This window comes from Mobula birostris, chromosome 20 (genome assembly GCF_030028105.1).
Source record: "Mobula birostris isolate sMobBir1 chromosome 20, sMobBir1.hap1, whole genome shotgun sequence".
Taxonomy (NCBI): domain Eukaryota; kingdom Metazoa; phylum Chordata; class Chondrichthyes; order Myliobatiformes; family Myliobatidae; genus Mobula; species Mobula birostris.
The window spans coordinates 1,400,166-1,416,979 of record NC_092389.1 but is presented as its reverse complement, the minus strand read 5'-3'; the positions used below and the strand labels follow the sequence as shown (position 1 = coordinate 1,416,979).

At 41.9% G+C, this 16,814-nt stretch overlaps 2 protein-coding genes across 19 annotated transcripts in view; one reads left to right on the top strand and one right to left on the bottom strand.

Annotated features, from left to right (window-relative positions):
- Nucleotides 1–8,592, top strand: part of sidt2 (SID1 transmembrane family, member 2) — a 95,629-nt gene extending 87,037 nt beyond the window's left edge. For 5 of the 6 annotated variants that reach the window (XM_072283834.1, XM_072283836.1, XM_072283833.1 and 2 more), the window contains 2 exons: nt 2,067–2,180; nt 4,935–8,592. In XM_072283834.1, coding sequence (XP_072139935.1) covers nt 2,067–2,180; nt 4,935–4,997 — 177 coding nt within the window. In that variant the 3' untranslated portion in view covers nt 4,998–8,592. The remainder of the gene's footprint in view (nt 1–2,066; nt 2,181–4,934) is intronic. The other variant, XM_072283835.1, reaches the window with a different exon arrangement.
- The window catches only part of LOC140212728 (palmitoyl-protein thioesterase ABHD10, mitochondrial-like), a 137,163-nt gene that overhangs the window by 29,770 nt on the left and 90,579 nt on the right, over nt 1–16,814 (bottom strand). For 8 of the 13 annotated variants that reach the window (XM_072283852.1, XM_072283858.1, XM_072283855.1 and 5 more), the window contains 2 exons: nt 15,385–15,517; nt 13,117–13,283 (listed from right to left, as the gene is read on the bottom strand). In XM_072283852.1, coding sequence (XP_072139953.1) covers nt 13,117–13,283; nt 15,385–15,517 — 300 coding nt within the window. Of the gene's footprint in view, nt 1–3,061; nt 3,126–13,116; nt 13,309–15,384; nt 16,320–16,814 lie in introns of those variants that run through there. The other 5 variants (XM_072283857.1, XM_072283862.1, XM_072283861.1 and 2 more) reach the window with 5 other exon arrangements.

Sequence of the window (16,814 nt, the reverse complement as noted above, 5' to 3'; positions counted from 1 at the left end):
GGATGGGAAATTAAAGTGACAGGAGGTTCGAAGTTAAAGGTTACTCTTGCAAATTGAACATGGGTCTTTGGGCCCTCCGTATCATGAGCATCAATACAATACACAGAATATTGAGTGCAGGAGTTGTGATGTCATGTTGAAGTTGTATAAGATGTTGGTGAGGCTAAATTTGAAGCATTGCGTGCAATTCTGCTCACCAACCTACAGGAGAGAGATCAACATGCTTGAAAGAGTGCAGAGAAAATTTATAAGGATGTTGCTGGGACTTGAGCACCTGAGTAATAGGGAAAGAATGAATAGGTTAGGACTTTTTTTCCCACCTTGAGCATATGAAAATGAGAGGAGATTCGATAGTGGTATACAAAACTATGAGGGATATAGATGAGGTAAATGCTAGTTGGCTTTGTTGTTGGGTGAGACTAGAACTAGAGGTCATGGGTGAAAGGTGAAATATTTAAAGGGAGCCTGAGGGTGGTATGACACTGGAATGAGCTGCCAGCACTAGTGGTGGATATCCAATCTGCCTTTGAGCTCTCCATATCACGAGCACCAATGCAACACACTAAATGATTCCTGGCACATCAGCCTTCATAAATCAGAGCATTGAGTACAGAAGTTCAGATGTTGTGTTGAAGTAGTATAAGACATTAATGAGGTCGATGGGACCAGGCAAAATAGTTTAGCACGCAGTAGATAAGAGCTTGTTTCCAAACCACAGTGCCTCCTAGATAAACCTCTTCCCCGCTCTGCATTTGATAAATTCCAATGTACTCTTCACTTCCTGTCTAGCTTGGTATCAATAGCCTGCCTGTGAAGCGCATTGGGTCATTTTATCTCGTTTAATATAAATACATCTTTGACCATAAGTTATAGGAGCAGAATTAGGCCATTTGGCCCATTGAGTCTGCTCTGCCATTTCATCATGGCTGATCCATTTTCCTCTCAGCTTCAGTCTCCTGCCTTCTCCCCATATCCCTCCATGCCCTGACCAATCACAAATTTATCAACCTCTGCCTTAAAAATAACCAATGACTTGGCCTCCTCTTTCTCCTGACCATCACCCAGTCACCTGTCTCCTGCACCCTAGGGGTGACAACCTCCCTGTAGCTCCTGTCTATCACATCCTCATTCTCCCGTATGAGTCGAAGGTCATCGAGCTGCAGCTCCAGTTCCTTATACACGTTCTCTCAGGAGCTGGAGCTTGGTACACCTGGTACAGATGTGGTTATCTGGGAGGCTGGTGGTTTCTCAGAGTTCCTCATCTTAGACACAGAACAAGACACAACCCCTGGAGCCATTCTCACTGCGCTAACTGTGCCCCTACAGACAAGGGATGAGGAATAACGAAGAAGAAACTTACCAGACACTTGCCTCACCCAAGCCTGATGAGCCAAAACCACTCCTACACTGGCCCTCTCACATAATGGCCCTTCCACTTGCCCCACCTTATTTTTATTTGCCCTTTCTAATGAATCCCGCTGTCTGTTTAACTCTTCAGCCGTGGACCTAAGTGAAATCGCTGCTTCTTATGGTGCTCCTGCTCACTGATTGGGTGTCGTCTGACTCTGAAAACTGCCGCAAAGCGCTCCCATTTTTAATCTTCAGCCCGGATCTAAGTGAAATTGCCGCTTCTTCTCATCCTCCCGCTCACTGGGCTCAGTCCAACTCCAAAAACTGCCGCAAAGTGCTGCTGCTTTTAATCTTCAACCGCAAATCTAAATGAAATTGCCACTTTTACTCGTGTCCCCGCTCACTGATTAGGCGCAGTCCAACTCTGAGAACTGCCGCAAAGCGTTGCCTTTTTTAAAAAAAAAAATCTTCAGCTGCGAACCGAAGTAAAATTGCTGCTTCTACTCGTACCCCCGCTCACTGGGCACAGTCCAACTCTGAAAACTGTCGCAAAGTGCTGCCTTTTTTAATCTTCAGCTGTGAAATCACCGCTTCTACTCGTGCTCCCGTTCATGGATTGGACACAGTCCAATTTTGTTGTTATTTAATTGCAATATCTACAATAGCAGCTCGTTTAACATTCTGAGTAAACGTCTGCTTCCTTTCCCGTTTTCAAGAAAACTCCTGCCGAGTCCAGAGAGCACAACAGAGAATGCATCCTGCTCCAGTTCTTTGATGATCACGACATTTGGCACTTCCTATCCTCCATCGCGCTGTTTGGCTCGTTCCTTGTAAGTAAACGTCTCCGCTGTCTTGCTGCCCATTTGAGTTTTCAACCATCTTCCCAAAGCCCCCTTCATGTGCCTTGGTGTCAAATTTTGGTAATTCTCCAGTCGGCATTGTTGAATCCTGATGCTTTTGCAATCCAAAAGTTCTTCATAGGTTAAGAATGATTGTCATATTAAGCATTACAAGAACAAAGAATAGAAAGGAGAGGCAGGGGAAGAGAGTGAGCAAAGGTGGTCTGGTCATCTTAGACCACTGATTCCAACTGATAACAGTCAACCAATTAAATAGCCAGATTCAAGTTGCCACCAAAACCAAGAAGTTTTCAGAAAAAGAGGCAACTGTAACCTGTGAAAATTTCATATATACTATATATATATATTTATACTGTAGGTGATTTTATAAAAATACAAACAAGCATATAGAAGTTAAACTACAAGGAAAATTACAATTCTACAATCCAACAGCATTCTGCATAGTACAGCACAGGATCAAGTCCTTCGCCTACAAAGACTGTGCTGAACATAATGCTGAGTTAGACTAAATCTCTTCCTCCTGCACATGAACAAGATTCCTCCATATTCACGTGTCTAACAGCTTCTTAAATGCCACAGTCATATCTACTTCTACCACTACCCTGGCAATCTGTTCCAGGCACCCATCACTCTGTGTGTTTAAGAACACATCACCCCCTCACATTTACTTTAAATTTCCCCCCTCTCACCTTAAATGCATGGCCTCTAGTATTTGACATTTCCATACTGGACTGTCCACCCTATCATTGCCTCATAATTTTAATAAGCTTTTATTGGTTCTCCCCTCAGCCTCAAATGCTCTAGAGAGCAACTCGACCCAAGTTTGTCCAAGCTCCCTTTACAGCTCATACCCGAAATCCAGGCAGCATCCTGGCGAACCTCTTCGGTACCCTCTGCAAAGCTTCCACATATTTCCTGTAATGGAGTGAGCAGAAATGCGCACAACATTAAAAGGTGTTTTATGCCTTTTGGTTGTTGAAATGGTTTAACTGTTCTGAAGAAAGTCCAAAAAAGCAAACAAAGAAAGGACCTCTTTTGAAGGCCTTGGAGAAGTTGAAGAAGAGGTTTAAACTAACCAAAAAATAAATAAATTAACATAGATGCTGTAAATCTTAAATAAAGACAGCAAACTTTGTAAATAGAGCCTGTCCCTGTTTATTACCTGAACTGGTCATAAGTTGGAGATGAACACCCCCAATGGTTGAGAGGGTCACAGAACCAGCAGTGATGGGGGAGCATGCTGAGGATGTTCTACGAGTCTGTGGTGGCCAGTGCTATCATGTTTGCTGTTGAGTGCTGGGGCAGCAGGCTGAGGGTAGCAGACACCAACAGAATCAACAAACTCATTCGTAAGGCCATTGATGTTGTGGGGATGGAACTGGACTCTCTGACGGTGGTGTCTGAAAAGAGGATGCTGTCCAAGTTGCATGCCATCTTGGTCAATGTCTCCCATCCACTACATAATGTACTGGGTGGGCACAGGAGTACATTCAGCCAGAGACTCATTCCACCGAGATGCAACACAGAGCGTCATAGGAAGTCATTCCTGCCTGTGGCCATCAAACTTTACAACTCCTTCCTTGGAGGGTCAGACACCCTGAGCCAATAGGCTGGTCTTGGACTTATTTCCTGTCATAATTTACATATTACTATTTAACTATTTATGGTTTTATTACTATTTAATTATTTATGGTGCAACTGTAACGAAAACCAATTTCCCCCGGGATCAATAAAGTATGACTATGAAGAATGGCCAGCAGCTGTCCTCAGTGACTTGGTCAGTGACGGAGTTGCCTCAGCGATCCCAGCTCTGTGGGGCTCGGACAGGGGGAGGGATGTTCTGGTGAGCTGAAATTCTCCAGTGTGTGGTTCTTTTGAGAAAGGCTGCAGTTTCCAGCACTGTTACAGTTCAGCTGAGTGGACATAGGATTAACAACCATCATATGGGGTGGGGGTGCAGAAATACTGAAGAAAAGAAGTTTATGTTTCAACTCAATCAGCGCAGTCCATCACAGGAAAATCCCTCCCCACCACTAAGCACATCTACAAGGAGTGCTGCCACAAGAAAGCAGCATTTGTTGTCGAGGACTCCTCGCCCCCACCCCCCTCACCACTCAGACCATGCTGCTGCCATTGAGGCATCTCATGTTCCACCCCACCAGGTTCAGCAAGAGTTATTACTCTTCAACCAGCAGGCTCCTGAACCGACATGGATAATTCCACTCACCTCAACTCTAAAATACCTATGGACTCACTTTCAAGTACTCTACAACTCGCGTTCTCAATATTACTTATTTTTTTTTACATTTTCAGTTTGTCTTTTGCACATTGGTTGTTAATATTTGTGTGCAGACTTTCATTGACTCTATTGTATTTCTTTGTACCGACTGTGAATATCTGCAAGAAAATGTAACTCAGGGTAGTATATAGTGACATATATGTACTTCAATAATAAATTTACTTTGAACTGCAGATCAGTGTTCTGTCATCAACTTTGAAAGAGCAACTCTCTCCTCGGCTGCTGCCTGAGTACCGGTCCTTCCCAGGATGCAAACCCCTGATTTATGGCCACCCTGAAAATATGGAGCGTTTGGAGACCAACAGGATGGATGGGGAGGGATTTGACAGCTGCTGTGGGCATCCTCTGCTATTCAATCTCTCCTGGTAATTATAACCATCCAGTTGTATTATCATCCTTGTGAATGTTATATGTCTCTTCCTCAGATCTTGCTGACCCTGGATGAAGACCTGGATGATGTACCAAGAGACAAGATCTACGTGTTCTAATCCCTGTTCAGCTAATGGACGGTAACAGACACTGTACTGCAGACCCTCTGCCTCCATCCTCTTTGGTTCACTCCTTTTGAGCCAAAAGAAGAGAAACAGAACTCACAGGGCAGTTGCAAGCAAGCCCGACGCAGTGGAAGCAGTTGCGACCCATATGCCCAAGAGCTGCCTTGTTTTTGCGTTTCAAGCAACGAGTTTTTGTTGTTGATCCTGGTCACTTTGCATGGACCTTCAGCTCAAGACAGACAGATGTCGGCTTCTCCAGTGTTGATGGGTGCCCAGTCTTTTAAGACTCAACATCATTGTCATCCGGTTTTACAATTTTACTTTCAATAGATGACTAGAGTTTGAAGAATTCGATTTTTATGCAGAAATTTTGGAATAAATTCAGGCTGTGGCAGAAAATGTGGAAACAATATTTTTCAATGGCAACATATTTATCACCAATTTTTTCACTATTTGAGTCCTAACCAAAGCTCTATAGCCATCAGGAGAGGAAGATAACAGAAAACAACATGCCTGGTTTTAAAAGTAAACTAGCCTTTTTGTGTTCTGTCACAACCTTGCTAATGGAAAGCTACAAATAATATGTTTGTATATTCATATATTGGTCTAGGTGGTGGCTTAATATTGTATCCTGCCTGTTGGAGGTCATGAAGCAAGTGTAACACAAAGATTCATTGTAGTCTATTTGTCTTTGAGTTCCTGGTGACCAATCTGTGGGGCACAGTTGGCTTTAGAAGTTTTGTCAAAACCCAAGGCCAGTGCATTGGTTTAGCCTCAGTGTAGACACTAGAGAAAGTAAAATTAGACAATTTGCAGAGATGAAGTGATCATAGGAAAAGTTAGTCTCAATACAGAATCTAGCACAAAACTGGCACTAATTATTGTACCTTGTCAAAGGGGATAATGAAATAATGATTAACTTGGTGCTTTGCTATGCTGATGGTTTAGAATTGGAGTTGTGGTGCACTGTACGGGGAACTCTGTATTCAATTAGCACATGCACAAATTATATTTGATACCTGCCCAATGTGCAAATAGATGAGCCCTAAAAATTGATCCCTGGTTGCTCATTTTACAGAACTGAATTTCAAGGGCATAGTGCAAAATGCTGTTTTGCTGCACATTGGTAACCGTGTTACAAATTGGGATTGAATTTCTAAGCAATTTTACTTTTGCTAGGCATAATGTGGAAATTATCTCTCCCTCACCTTTATGTTATGCTGTGAAGAAATGTCCCCAAAGGAGAGTTTATGTGTTACTCTTTTTCCCAAAGGATCAGTTTTAAACTCTATTTTACGTTGTAAGCTCTGTTATGGATTGTATCAGGGTTAAATTTTGCCTACAGCTGATGTGCTGAGTTGGTGTTAATCTATGCCTTGTCATTGTGGTCCCTTTAATGTCCTCAGGTTAATTTTTGCTGAGTTTCCAAAAACCTATCTGGGAGATGGCCACATGGGTCAATGTGATATCACATAGTGGGCATTTCCAGTGTATTGCATCTGTTAGACCCTCAACACTTGATGTCTGTGCACTTACTCACAAAGGCTTGTAGCTGTTTGGCATTCATGGCTATACAGTAATGGTGTGCCTGATAATTTCAAGGGTGCAGTTCTAATCCACAGAGATCACTTCAAATTGTGACACTGATGACAGTATCCTTTTTGAGGACCTTACCGGTTGAAAATGTGGCGAGTCTCCATAATGATTGATGTATAAATTTTCATTTTAATATTTTTCATTTTAATAATTGTTCTTTGTGGGTGAGGTGACAGAATTTTTGCATGAATTCGCCCCCCCCCCCCACTACCGTCAAGATATACAAAGTACAGTATGTAATTTACAAGGTTTATCAAATCCCATTTTCTGCAATAGGACCTCTTATAGAAACATACTAGCTCTCATTATAGCACAATCCCCATACTTGTTATGCACAAAAGATGTTTGAATAGAATGCTAAATCTTTACAAAGTTCCAGTGCTGTTTAATCCTCTATTAATTGGATAGCCAGAATGCACCTTTTTAAAAAGCAGTAATCACCATTTGTTGATGTAAACTATATAAAGTCTACATGCTATGGTTGGGGTTAGAATTATAATGTGCCTAAATTTCTAGCAGTAAACTCTGATCTTAGCTGGCTCAGGAAATTGTATTATATTTTAAGAAAAAATAGTTAATTAAACAGCAAACTTTTGTTTTGATACTTTATAGTTACAAACACTGGTAGTGAGTTAATTTCATTGGTATTGTATGTGAAGAGTTTGTTGGGCACTGGAAGAGAGTGAATCCGTGGGTCATAAGGTGCTTCGTAGCAAGGCCCAATTTCTGGAAATGTTGGCTGCTACTACTAGGTAGGACTGTTGAACCTTTGGGTATATGGTCATTGGTCTGTTTCTGATTTTCATCTGGATAAGTGGGCCTCACTGCCTTTCTACTGTGGGGTAGGGGGTAAATTGAATATCTCTGTTAAAATTATTAAAAGTGAGAAGGGGCAAAGTCAGAAACCATTGATCAGACCGCATGAGATCAGAAAAAAATCTCTTGTACCCAGAAGTGCAGAGATGTGAAACTTGTTTCTACAGCAAGGGAGAGGAGGATACAGGATTGTACTGATTTAACTTGAAACAAGGTTCAGGTAATCACTGGGCTGCTCACACAGATTTCTCTCTGCAGAGTTATATATATGATGTAATTCTGTAGAGATGTACCAACCTTGCTGCTCTCAGTTGTTAGTCAACTGCTTGGGAATAAATTGTGCTAGCTCATTTTAAAATTTCACTGGCCAAATCCCACCCAATACCGTCTGCAATATTGGGCTATAAAATGGCAAACTGTAGAGAAATGCTGAAACAGTAGAACTCCACCTCAGGCTGGCCTTAGTTCATGGTTTCCACACCCCACAGCGATGCAGGCTGCACAGGCAGATTGGGAAAGTCTAGCTCTCTGTGAAACTGTGACATTTTAGTTTCTCACCACATCTGGCAAAAACTCTGGCTAATGGTAATCCTTTAGAGAATCAGAATATGTCCACTAGCCAGAGGGTGGAGATGAACTGATAGTTACGTTGTATCAATGTGGTACTGTAACTTAAACCCACTGAGACTGGAACATTGCCTACAAACATTATCTTACAGAGATTGCCAAGGGAAAAGGGATGAGGATTATCCCACTTAATGTACGATGCAGAAAACTACAGAATAATGTATAATGGTTTTAGCTGTGTTTTAGTCCAATAACTCTGGGAATGTGACATTGCCATTTAATGCTACCCTTCTTTAGACAGGAAGGACAGGAATTATAATGCCCCTATTCAAAATTAAAGAAGCAATCTTTTATGAAATATATTAAACATTTTCTTAAAGAAACAAATCTAAATGATTTCCAAATTACTAAAAATATTACAGAAAATACAAATGATAATTTAATTATATAACACTGAGTTCAAATCCAAGTGAGGGAAAAATGGCTAAGGATCAGACCATTTCAGCAAAGATTAATAGTGATGTGAACAGCAATTTTAGATTCTGCTCATTTCCAAGCAATTCAGTTGTTCAGCCATGTGGTGAATTTATAGCAACACACACAAAATGCTGGTGGAACGCAGCAGGCTAGGCAGCATCTATAGGAAGCAGTACAGTCGACAGCCAGTAGTCCTGCCGAAGGTTCCCAGCCCAAAACGTCCACTGTACTACTTCCTATAGATGCTGCCTGGCCTGCTGCGTTCACCAGCATTTTGTGTGTGCTGCTTGAATTTCCAGCATCTGCAGATTTATAGATTGTTGCTATTGGTGTGGCTCATCAGCAATGGGGGCATTAAACTATCATTAAGGTGATGGGCACTCCATACTGTACTATACTGTTTAATTCCAAGCTATTGGCAGACAGATTTCTCAAAGTGGAGGTGTTTAAAACACTTTCAATTAATGATATGAAACCCTGAATCAGGCTAGTTTAAAAATTACAGATGCATCTCAGCCACCCAGAGGTAGTTCAGACTGTGTTAACTGTAATCAAGTTTGTGCATAACTGTCTTCAATCTTCCAGGCCTAGTGAAGGCTAAAGGTTGAGGGGCTCATTTTGTTAATAAAAACCTCAAAGAATGATCTGGCCTTTGTTGAGAAGTGGCTCAGATTTTCAACTTTTTACAAAATATTTGTCCAATTCATTTACTGTTAACTTTACAACTTGCTGTGCGGCATTGTTACAGTAAAGCATATGATGTCATAGAAAATCGTTACAATAAATCTTAAAGCCTATTTTGTGTTTTAGAGCCTTGTGTTTTATTTTTCCTATTAGATCCATGGCAGCAACATTCATTTCAGTGTCTTGGCAGCTGATCCTTGTTTGACCCAGTGAACCTGTACCATGTTTATTTATGAAACACCATTTTACTGGGCATCTCTGGAAATGCAGCTCGTTAGACCCCCACTAACAGCCCCTGGACACTGCAGCGAGAAACCCACCTTTCTCAGGCTCTGTACATTGAGGGTGGATACGACCTTGGTCCCACCAAACCCTAGACTGTGTGAATACAATAGGACTTACTATCTCCTGTCCCCCCGCAATCACCCGTCGGCAAGAAATAACACATCATACAAGTATAGTTATGAACGTTAACTTAACCAAAGAGTTATTAAAGAAAAGAAAGGACTCATTATAATTAAACAAGTCAAATGTGCACATAGGTTGGAGCTGATCTCCAACTTGTCTGTCACTCACGTGCTGGATCTTTGGTCTGCATGAAATAACTCACCACCTTCTGAATGTCGCTCAAATTCCATCTTGAACAAACCTACTCCCCATGGTCAATCCTCCTTGAAAGCCATTCATTTGCACAAAGCAACAGGACCAACCTCCTTAGCCATCTTCCTTCACTTTTCCCAGATTCCACCAAAAAAGACCTCAACATACAGCAGTGTCCCTCACAAAACCTCTCCGCCCAGTGTTCTCCAGAACCTTCTCTCATTTCCACCATACTGACTGGATGATAATCACATTCCTAAATTGAACAACTAAGTCTCTTATCTCAGCTTAAACCCAACCAGGCTGAAAGCAGAACAGACTGCTGTTATAGAACTGCTAAAATGAAGTAACTACAGCACAGCAGTAATAATCTTATAGTCTTTAAAAATTCTAGATTATGTATTGCATTGCGCTGCTGCTAAGTTAACAAGTTCCACAACACATGCTGGTGATAATTAACCTGATTCTGATCATTGATACAAAGCTGTGGGTGGATTCAATGCAAAAAGCACAGCATGTCCACTTTACCTCTCTCTAGAGCATTAACAGTTCCTGCTTGAAGGCCTGGGACCAATGGCCAGTGTCTGATTTTGAATGTACATTTTCCATGGCAAGTCATAATAGGATGAAGGCTCCTACAGGAAATATCAAATGATCTGAAAAGCAGCCTTGCTTAACACCAATGGCAGCAAACACAGAACATGAAGCTAGGTTGAGCAAGTGAGCGCTTTCCACTTAGGAGCAAGGGAGGATGAGAGGTGACTTGATAGAGGTGTGTAAGATGATAAGAGGCATAGACTGAGTGGACAGACAGGGTGGAAATGGCTAATAAAGAGGGGACATAACTTTGCAGGAAGGTATAGGAGAGATGCCACAGGTAGAATTTTCTTTTTACAGAGTGGTAAGTGCATTGTATTCGCTGCCAGGGGGTGGTGGTAGAAAGAGATTTATACAGGTAGATGGATGAAAGAAAATTCGAGGGTTAGATTGATCTTGGAAAAGGTCAAAGGTTTGGTACATCATGGACTGAAGGGCCTGTACTGTGTTACATTCTGTATTTTAAGTACAGCACAGAAACAGGCCCTTTGGCCCATGCCCAAACCATTAAACTGCCTACTCCCATTGACCTGCACCAGGAACATAGCCCTCCATATCCATACCCCTACCTATCTCAACTTCTCTTAAACTTTGAAATCAAGCTTGCATGCACCATGTATGCTGGTAGCCCATTCTACACTCTCATGACCCTCAGTGAAGTAGTTTACCCTCCTGTTCCCCTTAAACTTTTCACCTTTCCCCCATAACCCATGACCTCTGGTTGTAATTCCATCCAACTTCAGGGGAAAAAGCTGCTTGAATTTACCCCATCTAGACCATTCATAATGTTGTATGCCTCCATCAAATCTCCTCTCCATCTTCTACATTCCAAGGAATAAAGTCCTAACCTATTCAATCTTTCCTTATAACTCAGGTCCTCCAGATCCAGCAACATCCCTGTAAATTTTCTCTGTACTCTTTCAACCTTATTTACATCTTTCCTGTAGGTAGGTGACCAAAACTGCACACAATACTCCAAATTAGGCCTCACCAACGTCCTATACAACTTCAACATCACATCCCATTTCCTGTACTCAATACTTTGACTTAAGGCCAATGTGCCAAAAGCTTTCTTTCTAACCCTATCTACCTATGATGCCATTTTCAGCAAATTATGGACCTGCATTCCCAGATCCCTTTGTCTACCACATTCCTCAGTGTCCTACCTTTCACTGTGTAAGACCTATCCTGGTTGGTCCTATCAAAGTGCAAAATCTCACACTTATCTGCATTAAGTTCCACCTGCCAGTTTACAGCCCATTTTTTCAGCTGATGCAGATCCCTCTAAAAGCCATGTTAGCCTTCTTCACTGTCCACTACACCCCCAATCTTGGTGTTATGTGCAAATTTGCTGATCCAGTTAACCACATTATCATCCCAATCATTGATATAGATGACAAATAACAATGGACCCAGCACTGATCCCTGCAGCACTCCACCAGTCACAGGCCTCCAGTCAGGGAGACAACCATCTACTACCACTCTCTGGCTGCTCCCACAAAGCCAATGTCCAATCCAATTTACTACCTCATCTTGAATACTGAGCAACTGAATCTTCTCGACTAACCTCCCATGCAGGACCTTGTCAAATGCCTTGCTAAAGTCCATGTAGACAACATCTACTACCTTGCCTTCGTCCACTTTCATGGTTACTTCCTCTAAAAACTCTGGTTAGACATGACCTACCACGCACAAAGCCATGCTGACTATCCTTAATCAGTCCATATCTATCCAAATACTCATATCCAGTCCCTCAGAATATCTTCCAATAACTTTCCCACAACTGATAATTCCCTGGTTTATGTTTAGAGCCTTTTTTAAACAGCAGAACAACATTGGCTATTGTCCAGTCCTCTGGTACCTCTCCTGTAGCCAAGGATGATATAAATATCTCTGCGAGGGCCCTAGCAATTTCTGCACTTGCCTCATAGGGTCTGCGGGAACACCTCGTCAGGCCCTGGGGATTTATCCACCCTAATCTGCCTCAAAACAGCAAACATCTCCTTCTCCATAATGTGTAGAGGGTCCATGAAGTCGATGTTGCTTTGCCTCACTTCTATAGACTCTGTGTCTATCTGCATCTCCATTCATTGCACAGTCCATGCAGTTCCCCCAGAAACTAAATGAAGCACATTAGCTTCAGTCCATTTGTGTAAATCTGCCATAGAATTCTTTGCAAACAAGTGCAACATTCCTAGTTCTAATCAATCACTATGGATTCATTCACTGAAGAGGCAAGTAATAAATCCCACCTGCTTTGTTGATAAAACAAATTCTTTCTCTGTGAATCCAGTTCACCATGCAATATGATACCAGGAGCATAAATACAATTTTCATTTTCTCATACTAACCTATACTGTTCCAAGTCCAACAAGCTTGAGGAACTATGCTTCACCTTTCAAATAGATGTATTACAACTTTCAGGACTCAACAGAAAGTATAATGATTTCAGATAATGATTCTGCTATTACTGTTTACACCCATCGGCAGGTTCTTTACATCTCACTGCCTCCCACTTGGCGCTATCTATCTTCTTTGGTCATTTAATATATTCTCTCATCAGTTTATTCCAACTTAAAAGATCATTACTAATGCCTCCACAAACTCTTCAGCTACCTCTCAGAACCTGGGGTGCATTCCATCTTTTAATCTTTCTGCAACCACCTACTCAAACAGCACTGAACCACCAACATTCACTGCCATCTTCTCTAGGGTAATAATGAATAGACAGCAAGTACTGGCCTTGTCGAATACTATGAACATGAAATACAATTACCTTGAATACTTGATCAGAAGGAGAAATATTCCCAACTGTTCTGCAGGAACAAACATCAACTGTGCATTCCTCTCCATTGTTGATAGCTGACCTGCTGAGCTCCTCCAGCATTTTGTAAGTGTTACACAGTCCAGCTTTATGTTTTCACATCCCAGAACTGAAACAAACTGCTGATGGTCAGTAATCAAAGGCCTATAAATACAAATGGTACATAATGTCCCTTTAGAACAGAAATGAGCCAGAATTTTTTCAGCCAAAGGGTGGTGAATCTGTGTGATTCATTGCCACAGATAGCTATGGAGGACGTCATTGGATATGTTTAACACTAAGGTTCATATGTTCTTGATTAGTCAGCGCGTTAAAGGTTATAGGTTGCCACCCTGGTGCCAGCGTCAGGGATGTCTCAGATCGGGTCCATGGCATTCTCAAGGGCGAGGGTGAGCAGTCAGAAGCCTTGGTACATATTGGCACCGATGACATAGGTAGACAAGGTGAGGCCCCGAAGAGAGATTTTGAGGAGCTCAATAGAAAGCTGAAAAGCACAAATTCCAGGGTAGTAGTCTCTGGATTGCTGCCTATGCTACGTGCCAGTGAGGGTAAGAATACAATAATTTGGCAGATGAATGCATTGCTGAGGAACTGGTGCAGGGGGCAGGGATTCAGATTTATGGGTCATTGGGTTATCTTCTGGGGAAGGTATGACCTGTATAATAAAGACAGGTTACACTAAATCCAAAGGTGTCCAATATCCTTGCAGGTAGGTTGGCTAGAGTTGTTCGGGTGGGTTTAAACTAATTTGGCAGGGGGATGGGAAATGGAATGATTGTGCTGAAGATGAGGTTGTTCGTTTACAGAGGTAATGTGTGGTGAGACTGCTAGAAAGGAGAGGCTGGTGATGGGGCAAAATTGCAGTCAACAGGATGAGTTGTAATGTAAAATGTGGACAAAATCGAAAAGGGTGAATACAGGACTGAAGGTATTATATTTGAATGTGTACAGTATACAGAATAAGACTGATGAATTTGTAGCAGGTAGGCACGTATGATGTAGACATCACTGAATCATGTCCAAGGATACACATTGTATTGAAAGGACAAGCAGAAAGGCAGAGTGGATGACATTGCTCTGTTGCTGAAGAATGAAATCAAATCATTAGAAAGAGGTGACACAGAGCTGGAAAGCATTGAATCACAGTGGATGGAGCTAAGGAGCTGCAAGGATTAAAAGACCCTGATGGGAGTTGTATACAGACCCCAAAGAGTAGTAAGGATTTGGCCTACAAATTACAACGGGAGATAAAAAATGCATGTCAAAAGGGCAATGTTACAATAGTCAAACGGGATTTCAATATGCAGGTAGATTGGGGAAATCAGGTTGGTGCTGGATTCCAAGAGGAGGAATCTCCAGATTGCCTACAAGATGGCTTTTTACAACAGCTCCTGGTTGAGCCCACTAGGAGATCAGCTATTCTGAATTAGGTGTTGTGCAATGAACTAGAACTGATTAGAGAGTGTAAGGTAAAAGAACCCTTAGGAGCAAGAGATCTTTATATGATCAAATTTAAACTGAAATTTGAGGAGAAGCTAAAGTCAGATGCAGTGTTATAGCATAGTAAAGGGAATTATAGAGACACAAGTGAGGAGTTGGGCAGAATTGATTGGAAAAGAACACTGGCAGGGATGACAACAGAGCCAAAATGGCTGGAATTTCTGGAAGCAACTTGGAAAGCAGAGGGAGTAGGGGGCAGAGATTCAGATTTCTTGGTTATTGGGACCTCTTTTGGGGCAGGCATGACCTGTACAAAAAGGACGGGTTGCACTTGAATCCGAGGGGGACCAATATCCTGGCAGAGAGGTTTGCTAAAGCTATTGGGAAGAGTTTAAGTTCGCAGACAACACCACGGTAGTTGGTCAGAGGGGATGATGAGACGGCCTACAGGGACGAGATCCAGCACCTGGCCACGTGGTGTGCCAACAACAATCTGGCCCTTAACACCCAGAAGACCAAGGAGATCATTGTGGACTTCAGGCATGCTAGGAGTCACACTCACGTCCCCATGTACATCAATGGAGCTGTAGCAGAGCGTGTATCAAGCTTCAAATTCCTTGGTGCCCACATTTCCGAGGATCTCACCTGGTCCCTGAACTCCTCCATCCTGATCAAAAAGGCGCAACAGTGCCTTTATTTCCTGCTGAGCATCAAGAAAGCTCACCTCTGTTCCAGGATACTGACGGACTTTTATCGCTGTACCATTCAGAGCATACTCACCAACTGCATCTCAGTGTGGTACTGCAATTGTCCCGTATCGGACCGCAAAGCATTCCAGCGTGTGGTGAAAACTGCCCGGCGGCTTATCGGCACCCAAATGCCCACCATTGAGAACATCCACCATAAATGCTGCCTGGGTAGAACGAAAAGCATTATCAAAGATGCATCTCACCCTAACCATGGATTTTTTACTCTCCTCCCATCCAGTAGGCGCTACAGGAGCCTCCGCTCCCACACCAACAGGCATAGGAAGAGCTTCTTCCCGGAGGCTGTGACCCTGCTGAACCTCACATCACAGTGTTAAGCATAATTGCACCCACATTGCACTGTCTCAGTATTCAGTTATTTTGTAAATAACACTATTCTTTGCATTTCTGGTCAGATGCTAACTGCATTTCATTGGCTTTGTATCTGTACTCGGCACAATGACAATAAAGTTGAATCTGATCTAATCTTTCTTTCTTTTTAAATCTTTTTATTAATTTTCCAAAGTTATAAACAAAATAACAATGTTGATAGAGATTGGAATAATCGTATTGCTAATAAGCATATACGAAAAAGATTTCAAATAATACAAGTATAATAGACTTCCAAACTCATGATGTAATTAATCATAGAGAAAAAAGAAATAAGAAGAAAAAATATAAAGAAAACCCCCAAAAAGAAACAACAAAAAAAACTAAATACTAAACCCGAAAAAAGCAAATGGAACAAAACAAGGCTAGACCATTATCTAAAAACGAACACGTTCAATTATACCATGCTGCCTACCTTCCCGACCTCATACCCTACTGATATCATCGATAAAATTTTAGGTTTAAATCCTCTTCAGAAGGGATTAATAGCATCCATCTGTGATATAATTATGAAATTACAGCCAGGTATATCTGATAAAATTAAAAATGAATGGGAAAGGGAACTTCAACTTTGCTTACCTATAGAGAAATGGGATAAAATTTTTCAGTTAGTCAGTACTTCCTCTATATGTGCTAAACGTACATTAATACAATTTAAAGTAGTGCATAGGGCCCATATGTCTAAAGATAAACTAGCCCGTTTTTATTCCCGAATCTAATCTAATCTAATTAAACTAGAATTGCTGCGGGGTGGGAACCGAACTGAAGAGACGGAGGAAGAGGCAGTTGGTTCACAAATAGAGAAAGCTTGGAGACAGTGTGAGAGGGAGGATAGGCAGGTGATAGAGAAGGGATAAGCTCAGATCGATGGTTTGAGATGTGTCTATTTTAATGCAAGAAGCATCATGAACAAAGCAGATGAGCTTAGAGCGTGGATCAGTACTTGGAGCTATGATGTTGTGGCCATTACAGAGACTTGGATAGCTCAGGGGCAGGAATGGTTACCTACAGTGCCAGGCTTTAGATGCTTCAGAAAGGACAGGGAGAGAGGCAAAAGAGGTGGGGGCATGGCAC